Source organism: Rhinatrema bivittatum, chromosome 4, assembly GCF_901001135.1.
Source record: "Rhinatrema bivittatum chromosome 4, aRhiBiv1.1, whole genome shotgun sequence".
NCBI lineage: Eukaryota > Metazoa > Chordata > Amphibia > Gymnophiona > Rhinatrematidae > Rhinatrema > Rhinatrema bivittatum.
In genome coordinates this window covers 38153481-38165902 of record NC_042618.1, presented here as the reverse complement: position 1 = coordinate 38165902, position 12422 = coordinate 38153481, and the positions used below count along the sequence as shown (strand labels likewise).

The 12422-nt window shown below is 37.8% G+C and overlaps 1 protein-coding gene across 1 annotated transcript in view; it reads right to left on the bottom strand.

Moving 5' to 3' along the window:
- Positions 1 to 1980: 1980 nt before the first annotated feature.
- The window catches only part of WDR20 (WD repeat domain 20), an 83382-nt gene continuing 72940 nt past the window's right edge, over positions 1981 to 12422 (bottom strand). Inside the window, exon 4 of the mRNA XM_029597965.1 lies at positions 1981 to 2321. Within this exon, the coding sequence (XP_029453825.1) occupies positions 2268 to 2321 (54 nt within the window). The 3' untranslated portion in view covers positions 1981 to 2267. The remainder of the gene's footprint in view (positions 2322 to 12422) is intronic.

Sequence of the window (12422 nt, the reverse complement as noted above, 5' to 3'; positions counted from 1 at the left end):
TGCCTTCTTAATTTAATTCCTCCCCTTTTTTTTTTCCCAACCTAACTTTAATCCTATCAAACCTCTCTTGCCTACCAGTCAACTTAATCAACAATTCCTTTATCTACTGATCAAACCAGACTGTGGGCTTTGCACCTCAACCATCTGCTGGAGACAGAGGAATACTGGCAGACTGTGGATGGCACTTTGGTATATAATGGCAGAATCTGTCAACTTTCTCTGTCGCCATCTGCTGGAGGGAAGGCAAAACCCAGGAGTCTGGACTGATCCAGGTACATACAGGGAATAAAGCATTATTTCAGAAAGGATATTAAATCCCCTCTACACTTCTTATAAAAATCTGATAGCCATCTGGCTCAGGATTCTTCCCAGCATCCAGACCCTCAATGGCTGCCTGGATTTCCAAATCAGTAAGGGCCTTCATCTTATCAACAGCCTCCACTTGGATCTACTTAATATATTTATGTTATTTGTACAAAGTCTTAGGAAAACCTATCTAAAATGTGACTGCATAAATAAAATATACCTTCTTTGCACTTTAATACCACAAGAAAAAAAAAACAACAACTAATTGTATCTGAATGCAAGAGGTGTTGAATGGGTAGGGAATGAGAGCTTGCTCTATGCATTTGCTTACCAAGAGACACTTATTTTTATAGCGACCTGAGGGGTGGAGGCTCAAAGTAATGCAGAAACAGAATGTAGGCATTAGACCTCTAGCCTTATTGTCCTTGCTCACTTTGGAAACCACTGCAAAACTAATATACTGCTTATGTGATAGATTCCATAAGGAATTTCTTCTACCATGTAAACATTACTTCCGTACCAAACATTTAATGTAAAGGATTAAGTAAAAATCAATACAAAACAGAGTAAACAAAAAACCCTGCGTAATTCAAGATTGTTTAATATTAATATGTATTTTCTGAATTAGAAATATCACTATTCATTTTTAAAGATGAATGACTAGTGTAATGACCCATTCCCCCAGTCACTGAATTACATTTGTACATATAATACAGAGTTGATTGTAATTGGAAACAATATCAAAATAAATGTCTTCTGTTAGATACAAAAGGATATTTTTTCTTGACAACAGATTTTCTGGGATTCGTTGTACACCCATTTTAAAGTAATTTCTTAATTGGCATTAAACTAAGTGCAAACAATTTTTGTAATCTATAATTGCAGCATCTATTATCCTGAATTACATTTTCAAACAAGAAAATGACAACTTTTTTTCCACAAGTGCATTCCAGGCTGTTTTCTAACCATTTCTGGTTAAACAAAATCAGTGCAAAGTAAACAATGGTGAAATACTAATTTATATAAACAATCTAACGCACTTGGATATTTCAAGAAACATTTTATTTTACACGGTCATTAAATTACATTGAAATTCAAAGTATAAAGCAAAAAGCTAAGATTAACATGAAAATTTACTTACCGTATTTTGCGGTCCATAAGACGCACTTTTATTTCCCTAAAAGTGGGGGAAAGATGTCTGTGCATCTTATGTAGCTCCTCTCACTCTCACACGCCGTCCCCCTCCTCCTCCCAACTCAGCCCAATCAGTATGGCGCAGGTCAAACATCAGCCACTTGAACCGCGTGCGCTACGGAGGCCCCTCCAGTTCAAACAGCTCCCTGCCGGTCTGCTGTTCCCGGGGTGCCGCCGACCTTCGCAGTAAGATGCATCCCGGGAACAGCAGACCGGCAGGGAAGTTCTGCCGGCAGAAGACGATACATGGCATCAAAGTTAGTACAGGCCATTTCCTTATTTGTTTAGATATATTAGAAAATAATTTGACCTACGCCACCATACTGATTGGGCTGAGTAGGGAGGAGAGGGACGGCACGCGAGAGGGAGCGATGCCACATTCGCTCCAGGAGGAGCTCCATACAGAGCCCGTCATGGGGACAGAATTTTTTTTTCTAATTTTCCTCCTCTAAATCCTGGGTGCTTCTTATGGCCAGGGTGTCTTATGGACCGCAAAATACGGTATTTAGTTATTTTTTTTAACTGCAACACCAAAGTCATTTTTTTTTTTAAAGGTAAATTCTTTGGGTAAGCAGTCTAGAAATATCCTAACTAATAAGAACCCATTTGCATAATTCCTCTATCAAGAATTGTCTGATTCACAGAATGCCAAATTTAGGCACTGTCATTTTCTAATTGTGTTGCTCTGTGGCTGACGAACAGCTCCTGGCTCCACTGTCCTTACTTCTTGTCCTGTGGCCAGTGTTTCGCTAGTAGTAGTGTGATGGCTATACTATAGTCCCCCTTGGAGAATTGGCTTGGTTTTGGGATGACAATAAACCCTGCAAACAAAGCAGTTTATATTAATCCAGCAAATGAACCTGGTATTTTACAAAAACACTAACAACTTTATAAATATGCTGTGGCATACTGGCTTTTACTAAGCAAACTATTTTATTTAAACTCTGCCCACACTCTCTCAGGTCCATGCACTATATTCAGCAAGCCCTACACTAAAAATAACTTTCTAGTTAAAATGTATTTTCACTTGTCGTCTGACATCACTCTTTTGGAAGGAGAATAGTAGGGAGCGGGATGGGGCAGAGGAATTACATAAAATCTCAATTCTACTAAAAAATGTGACTATAAATGAAACTTAAAACCAAATACTGCTGAGTGCTTACAAACATGAAAAACTAGGTTTGCCTTACATTTTTTTCTAATTGCGAAACACTGGACACCAAGTTTTTAGAAAAAGGTTTAAAAATAGCTACCTGGAATATACTAATTGTTCACTTGCATTCCTTCTCCTTTTAAAACTCAAACATTTAACTTAAAAAAGCATATTAGCTGTGGGGTTTTTTTTTCAACCGAACACGAACAGCCCAGCAGCTCAGTGACAAAGCCATACAGAGGACTCTGGGTTCGACCCTAGCTCAGGTCTTCCAATCCCCCCCCCCCGGCTGGCTCTGGATTCTGCAGAGGCAGTGCTAGCATCCATAGCCCAAGGGCAGGGGAAGAATCTGTTATCTTGGAACGGCAATACCTAGTGGCCACAATAACAGGGTTCCTGAAGGAGTCCTGATTTCACTGACCGAGCCAAATGAGCTGAGAGGGAGATAAAATAAGGGAAAGTTCACAAGCAGCTGTGAATGGGATTTCGTGGCCCAGAGCCTAGGTATGGCTGCAAATGATCTGGAAACCAGGAGCAGCAGCTGCCAGTACCGCAAAAGAAAGTGCTCAATTTAGAGGAAAACATCTGGCTGGCCCGATCGTCAAGAAGCGTTGCATGTGAGATTTTCTAGACTACTTCTGCTGATAGGGCCAAGCAAGGATGCTACAAAAGCAGTGTTCATGGGTCCTTACCAACAATTGCTGGCTGCAATGACTCTGGTATAGAGGGAGAACAGCCACACAAAAAAAAAAAAAAAGGGAAAAAAAACAAAAAGCAAAGCAGGTGGCGAGGAATGAAGGCTTATAGCCTTGTGGCGCTAGCTGGGACAGGTTCTACGTGAGCTGAAAGCCCAAACAGAGGAGAAGGAAATCTTGCATAAAGTTTACACCGAGGTAATGACAAGTTTGAACATACCAAGATAATGAAAGGCACAACCACTGTTTTGGACTTGGCAGTTATTTTTATACCCCACCTTTCCAATGAATATGTTGCTCAAAGAAGAACAGCAGCAAATAATCCAGCACTTGCAACCCCTCCCCACCTTTCTCCTGCTCCTTTGGGATTTCAGTTCCGTCAGATCTAGGGCTGGGATCCAGCGCCATAAGCCTTCATTTGCAACTACACAGTGACATTTTCTATTTCATGCCCCTCCCAGCTCGGCCCAGTCACTGCAGAGATGGTCCTCAGCTGCGGGCCATGCAACAAGGCATCCCCAAATCCAGTCACCAGGGGTCACCATTGCACAATGACTGGGGATTCCCTCCCCCTCCGGGGCTGTGAACGCTTCCTCCGCAGCAGCCATAACCAGTTTTACAGCTGTTTATTTTAGACAAGTCAGTCACCTTCCTTGCTACAATATTTGGCCAAAATGATAGTGGAGATATATTTTCAGCTACTCTTGTAATTAACCAGCTCGTTATTTCATTGTATATTACAAGTATTAAAGGCCCTATGGCCATTTTTTTAATTGTTCAAAGGTGATTTCAACAGCAGCTGGCAGACATTTAGAAGTGTAAATGAAGATTTAATCCATCCAGTTTGAATCCTTTTTTGTAAAGAAACAGTGGGCTCTCTGGCCACATGGTAGCAGCTGTCAATTACCTATCCTGGACCACAGACCTCAGTTATAAGAGAGAATTTCACATGAAAAATGTTTATCAATTACTTCAATCTCCTTTTATATTACACTGTACATTAAAAAAGTATATTTTATTAAAAATGTTTACACAAAAGGTATTTGCAGATCACCTCTAAGAGCTATATGCAAGTACCGAAGTCTCTGAAACCTCACACAATGGATTTTTGCAGTTGGCATACAATTAAAAAAAAAACCTTCCCATGTACAAAAAAAAAAGCTTAAAGCACACAAAAGAAAGTGAACTTTCCATACATTTCAAGAGAAGCAGAGTCAATTACATTATCGAAAAGGCTTTTGCACATCCTTTTCAAACAGCTTAACATCCAAGACTAGGTTTGTATTGGTGGCAATTGCTCAAGGTACTTTCAAGCCAAACCAAAAATGACTGTACCCATTTTTTTAAATTTGCAGGTTTAATGCTCAAGTGTGAAAATTATGGAAAATTACCTAGATTTACAGTTCATTCACAGTTTTAACTACAGTGTACATAGGACAAATTATGGCAAAAGTATTTTTGTAAGTCAAATATTTAAATTAGGTTTTCTAACATTGAAGCAGAACAGTTTAAACAGTGTGAAACAAACATGAAAAAGTTATAAATATACCAGGAATGGAATAGTGATCTGTTTAAATGTTTAATAAAAGCATTATTGCAACAGTTAAGAATGTCATGTTAAAATGGCTCTTTATGAAACAATCCCACCAAGCTGTCAAGAAATTAAGATGAAAATAGTGAAATAAAACCGGAAAGTAAAACTCCCAGGTATTTCTAGGAGAACCAGATCACTTATGTTCATATGGTTTGGGACATAAACCACCTAATGTTAAACCACCACTACAATCATGCCTACAGCAGTGTGTGTTAAACATTCACACATGGGTTATGAGACAGTGTGTTCAAAATGTCATTTATATGAACTACACAGTTCTAATGCCAAAACAATTTATTTTGTGACAGGGAGGAAGGGAATGGCACTTAAAAATACATAGCCAAGCTCCAAAAAGCAATGGCTCAGAACTGTTTAAGTGGAATATCCGTTGTGAAAATAAAATTTCAGAATCAGTTAATAAAGGCTTCCTTATAAAGGCAACTTCTCTGTATGGCTCTCAAGCAAAAAGGTTTAACTCTCTCCCACTATTATGCAATATTTTCATTTTCTGACTCTGCCCAAAGTCACTCCTTTCAAGTTGCTATAAGATCAGACAGAATGTTTTCAAGAGTATTTTTCTAATACAAATAGGAAAATAACTTAGGTTTTCTGTAAAATGGCTGAAATTAAAACATAAAAAAAAATGTTACATGGAAAAATTAAAAAAAAAAGTTCTCATACCAACTGCATCACCATTTTGCAATATGAAATCTTAATATATAGTTTATTTAGAAAAATTACACCATTCTAAAAATATGAATCTACAATTGTTTTAATTTATATATTCACATTAAAATTAAAGCATTTTAACAATCAGAATAAGCAACAAATCTATTTTAGGTGCTTTATTATTCAGAGTTATCACATGATTATATTCTGTCCAGCATCCACTGCCATTTCCTTAGCAAACAGTATCATACAAAATGTGAGAATCACTCTACTGAAAAGGGGCAAAAGGATTTTCTTCCATTTGGTGCGCAAAGTAAAAATCATTATGTATTAGGTCCCCTCTTCTCAAACTTTTGTTTATTGTATCTTGAGCTTAATCAGAACACAGAAATAGTTTCCTACATAACACTAAGAATCCTTTAAAACTATTCACATTAATATATATACATAGTACTATATTAATTTATATTTCCAATGTGACCTATACAGTTATGTACATCTTCAAATATATCTTTTTTTAGCCAATTCATTCTGCTAAAAACAGAATGATAAGCAAAACTAAGTTAATTCAACTATGACATCGTTCAATGCACAGATTAGAATTACTATCCTTGGTCTGCTGATAAAATTTTGCAGAAGTTGAAGAAAACCTCATGGAATTCTATTCTTTAAAAATAAGAAATCTGCACTGTGCAAAACAGTTCCTGAACAGGAATTTTCTATGGTCAAACCCTAACTGTACCTGGATTTTAATATTTCAATGTAAGAGACATCTTTCAAGTCATAAGAAGTGCCATGCTTGGTCAGATCAAGATCCATTGAACCCAGCATCCTGTCTCCAACAGTGATCAGCTGTACCTAACAGATCCTTATTACTCATGTCCGGGGATAGCAATAGCTTTCTTTAGTCTATGTTGCTAATAATGTTTTATGGACTTTTCCTCCAGGAACTTGTCCAACTCTCTCAAACCCAGCTATGCTCTTTGCTTTGACCGCATGCTCCAGCAACAGGTTCCACACTTTCTCCAATTTGTTTTAAATCTGCTGGTTGTTAGTTTCAAGGCTCCCCTTATTTTAATATTTGAAAGGGTAAACAACTTTTACCTGTTCCACCCCTACCGAGGATGTTAACTTCTAATCTCTCCCCCCCCAAGCAGGAGAACCCAAAACCTGCACAGCTTATCATAGGGAAGCTGCTCCATCCCTTTTCTCACTCTCCCTCTGTCCTTTTTCTAGCTCTACTCAATCTTTTTTGAGATGCTCACAGTTCTGCAGATGCGGGCGCACCATGGATAGATACAGAGTAAGATGGAATATATATTTCTCCATTCCTTTTCAGATCACTCTCAACATTCTATTTGCATTCCTGACTGCTGCCACACACTGAAGAGAGGATTTCAACATATTGGCACAAGGACTCCACGATCCTTCTCTCCTGGGTGGCAATTCCTAATATAGAACCAACTTTGCACATTTCCAGATTATCAAGGTCCTTCTGCAGTACCTCACACAATCTGCTGTTTTAACAACTTTGAATAATTGTGTCTCACCTGCAAACGTGATCACCACATTCGTCATTCTCTTCTCCAGATCATTTACAAATGTGTTTAAACAGCACAGTGCCAGTACTGATCCCTGTGATACTCTGCCTTGCTCCATTTGGGACCAAGTCACAAGACATTTAGATTTATAAAATGCTTTGATTTTCTATTAGATGCTTTTAAATTTAATCAGATACACTAGGGAGATTACAACAGAATATTTTACACAGTACTGCATAACTTACAGATTGCAATAGGTTCTACACTATTGGCTATCAAATCAGTATTTTCATAGCCACAAAGGTGAAAGGCCAGCTCATGCTTTTTACTTGTGCCTGTAAAGCTTATACAGAGAAGGGACTCTACATGCTAGAAATGCCTGAACTGGCCATCTAGACTCAATGATTTGTACTTTCAGCACATAAATCTTCTGTAGACAAACTCCTACAAGGCCATGGAAAATGCAGAGTACAACATTTTTGGGTTTCTTTGCAGTTCATGGCCAGAAATGAGAAACTATTTCAATATAGTTCTCTTGCTCAGATACACATTTATCAAGTACATGGAAAGTTATGATCAACCCATTTCAGCTTGTAATTTTTCAAAAATTTTTAGACAATGAAATGGATTGGTTTCTTCACTAGGGTTTACAGAAAGTGGAAGTGCTGTTCCCTACCACTGACTGTTGACCAGTAAAGACTAACATGATTGTATCTGTCCAGGGAAAACGGGGGCATGACTGCAGATACTGTAGAAAAATGCTACCACATTTCTACATGATCTAGTCTTTACTATGTTCTTGTATATTAAGGTGCTTACCCATTTAATGTGCATCATGTTTGCCATAAAGGAAAAATAAATTTCTCTCACTTAACTTGTTGCTTTAAGAAGTCCACAAAGTTGTATTTTTCAGACTGTGATATAAAAATGCACACTTTTTAACACAAACTGATTTTCTATATGTTTAGATACTTGGCAACATTAAAAATGTCATTACTATTGGCTGCAGCATAACAGGTTGAGGATAAGTTTATTTTCAAATAAAGTTGATTCTATTATGAGTGACACTGACCTTAAATCATGAAAATAAATCCACATTTTTCTACATGTGCATCAACACTGCAACGTATTAGTGCTTGTAGATAATGAAGTACATAAGCATACAGCTGGATTTATTATGAACATATCATAAAAGTAAACGAAAATTACAAACTGTTTGACCATATCACTTAGGAAATACATGTTATCTTTTTAAATTTTAACTTTGTTGGTTTGTTCATTTTACAAAATTGTTCTGACAAGCTAAAATTTGCTTTTATCCAATTAAGAAGCTCAAGATACAATGAGAAAAAATTAAGAAGTAGTTTAAATAAAAATGACAGCATAGGCAGGTCTGGTACTGCACAGCTAGCTCACATATTGGAAAGAAATCTAGGGCTGTTTTCTCCAGGTCAGTGGAGACTGGACACATCACAAGGCAATATGCTTGATCGATGAGGGAAAGAGGGAGAAATCACAGATCTGACCCCTCCTACTCATTAATCAACAATGACATGTCTGTCAATCCTGGAGATACCTTAATATTCTGCCTTACTGAACTTAGACGAATAAGCAAGGTGTGCATGAGTCAGAAACAAAATGGATTTGATGGAAGAGGTGAGAAAAAAAAAAGGGAGACAGTGACTTCAGGCATGAAAGGAGGGGGGAGGGTATTCTGCCCAGTCCCGGACTGCTACAATCCTATGCGCTAGTGACAAAGTTTCAAAAAATCATAAATTAATCATTAGTGCTTTTAAACTTGGAAATATCTTAATTTGTACAAATTACAGTATTTGTTCTGTAAGTACTCTACCCCTCCAGAAACAGAATGAGTATTTTAAACATGACCCTAAAAACAAAACATTTCAAACAGTCCAATTCCTAGAAACATTTCTAGTTTATGCTAGGTTCACTGGAAATGCAAACAAAATCTGAATAAAGGTTACATCATTCAAAATGTATTATGTAAATAAATATGTCCTAAACAATACCCTGCATTTACAAAAAGTGCAATATATTAATTTTGAAAAAGAAAAAAAAAAAAAGGAACCACTTAATGAAAACTACTTACCTGTAATAAATTTTTTCCTAATTTTGCCAAACTAAGTAACTTAAGCTTTTTTGGTACTGCATTTCCAACATCTTAGAAACATTTGAAATTTTATATATATATCTTGGATCAAAAAAGTTCCAGCTACACACATGAGCAGCTTATATTAGTTATCAGGTTTACTCTGACTGCCAACTAAAACTAACATTAAAGCATTAAGAAAAGATGAAAATATAATCCAAGCAAAATCACAGATTCTATTAGATGCAAAAGTGACCATTTATTTTCCATCATGTAAAGTAGGGGCAGATATTTATTCCTTGTAACTGTAACACTGAAATCTGTAACTATTTACTACAGCTTGCTTTCCATTCAAAAATACAGGGGGAGGCAAGATAGATAAGATGCCTGTGTTATTCACAATTCCCTGGGATTTAGTTCGGCACCATGCTAAGGTGGTCGCTGACACTCCTCTCACCACATGCAGTAAGTAAACTACGGCGCAATCATTCCCATTGAGTAAATTACTTGGGATTTACAGCCAAAAGGTGCATATTTTTTCTCCTAACAATGAACCGCAGGAGTTTGATGAGATAGAAAGATGACTGCTAGAATGTATCACAAATGTAAGCTTTAAATTAGCTCCAATAATTTTTAAAATTCTGTTTGCATGAGGGATAGAATTGGTTTAAACAGAAAGGATTTGCAGAGAACGATTCTAAAGGGTATTTACCTGCGTAAAGTAGCTGGATCACAAATTCCCTAAAAGTATGCAGCAGATTTTTAAAAGGCTCACGCACATGACATGGCGATTTTATAACATGCGCGCATATCATAAAATATGATTTGCGTGCACGCGTGCCGAATTTTAACATCTGTGCGCACGCATGTGCGGTTGGGTGGCCTCTTGCGCGCAGGGGGGGGGGAGGATTTTAAAAGACGCCCAGCGACGCGAGAAGGCCTTTCCCAGTTCCCTCCCAGTCCGCACCAATTAGCAGTTTACCAGTTCGTCCAGTTAACAGCTAGGTCCTCCAGATCCCCTAATTTCCACAGCCTTTTCTCCCCCCAAGAACATTTAAACCTCTACAAAATGGCTCAGTCTTTTTCTTTTATAACGTACGTCCAAGCAGACGTAAAGTTACACGGCAGGGGGACCTCTGCGTATGCTGGATCACAAAGTATTTATGGAAGCCTCTTTTGGTCAGGTCCCAATACACCCATGCCCTGCCCAGGCTCCACCCCTTTTGAAAAGTTTTGAGATGTGCACGCTGTGGCATTTACGCACGATTCTGGGTGATTTTTAAATACGGTCGGCACGCGCAAGCCCAACTTCGACGCGCATCCCCTAATTAATGTATATGCTGGGCTTTTAAAAAATTCGCCTTTTAGTGTAGGTATTTTGCACTTGCTAATTTTCAGAGAAATACGGGCAAAATTCTCTTTACCAGTTTACAAACAGAATGCCCATAAAAGTGGCGTGCATGGCTCGCAGCTACCTTAACAGTGTGAAGATTGCCTCCTAAAAAGAATATAGATGTTTTATACATTTATGTTGCCCTGAAAAGAATTCTTTAGCTAGCGCCATGTTATAGTCAAGTATGAACCATCATGCTAAAATGGCTCAGTCAGCAGATAATGGACAAGAACACATCCTGAGGTGACAGCAAAGATATCAAGTTAATGGCAGAGTCAGCACTAGTAAAACACTAAGGAGGAGGCCGTCATTTAAAGAAGCATGTCAGCTTGTCTAATAAAAAATGGGTTATGGTGTTTAGTTTTAGTGTTAAAATAATTCACTAAGTGAATAGTGCAGTAGCTTTGTACTACAAAGTTACTTTTGACCCTAGTGTGGGGCTTGCTTCTGTATGCCATGCAACCGAATGCCTTTTAACCCCTACTGAGCTTGTCAAGGAGCTGTAGTGAGAATGCAGGACCACTACTTAAAAAAGAGAACACAAAAAGCTAATACCCTGGTGCACATCAAACCCTAAAAACTAGGGAGAAAACTGCTTTTCAGTCTTAAAGCTATTTTCTTTGTAGTGGTGCATGCTTTAAAAGAGCAATGCTAGCAAAAACAAATTCATATGGCGGTGAAAGCCATCAGGATCCTCCCCCCCTTCTGATTTGTTGTTCTAAACGTTCCCCCTATTTACCCACTCTCACTACTATTACTTCTAAATAAATCAGAGTGCTGTTGTCATGATCGCTATCAGAGGCCACGGTACGGAAGACTATAAACATGGTCAACTGAAGAATGGACTTTAAAAATGGGTCTGGTCAGAATAAAAGGCTCAAAAATGCATTCCTTAGCAGCAAAAAAAAAAAAAAAAGAGAAAAGCAGACAGAGGAAAAAAGATCCATAAAGGAAGCAACAAGGCTAAGAACAGCCGAGTTAAATCTGCTGACATCTAGTTAGTGCTGCTTGTTTAACACACGAGACACTAGTGGTAAAATTGATTTGTAATCAGTGTTTCGCCACAAGGTCCCAGCAGATAAGAAAGATCTCATAGGTAAAAAGTCCACTGGACCTCAAAACTGATCGATTTACAGTGCCATGCCATTTTCAGATTTGTGAAATTAGATTAACTACATATTTGATGTCACATACAATATCTACTCTAAGCCCTTGATATGAGGTTCTATTGAGATACTAGCTCCAACTGATAAAGTGAAGAAAAGGTACATCAAAAGAATTCTAAATGATTTTTAGCAGGCATAATGCTTTAACAATGCAGTTCATTTCTCAATATCCATTCCTTATAGCCCCCCACTGGGAAGCAAGAGAACTTGCAGGAATTTGTGAACGTTATAATACTGTACCATGCACTAATAAAAATGTATTCTCTGCAGACTGCGATATCTTTTATGGAACCGATGCAAGAATGATCAGGCATTACAGCACACAAGCTTTTGGAACCACATTAGTCTAATGGGCCAAAAAAACCCCAAACAGATCACAAACTGCAAAGAATCCAGTTTTCTTAGGGATAAATACAGTTACTCGTACTCTGCCAAATGAGAAATAGTAACAGATTTCATAGTGTTTTGAAATGTGCAACATTTTTCCTCCCGGCTTGAAAACAGGCCCCACTGCTTAGTAGTAGGAAAACAGCAATATAAATTATGCAAAGATGATTTTCCAGTTTTCTAAAATTCGAGTTAGACTAATATAGAATCCAAA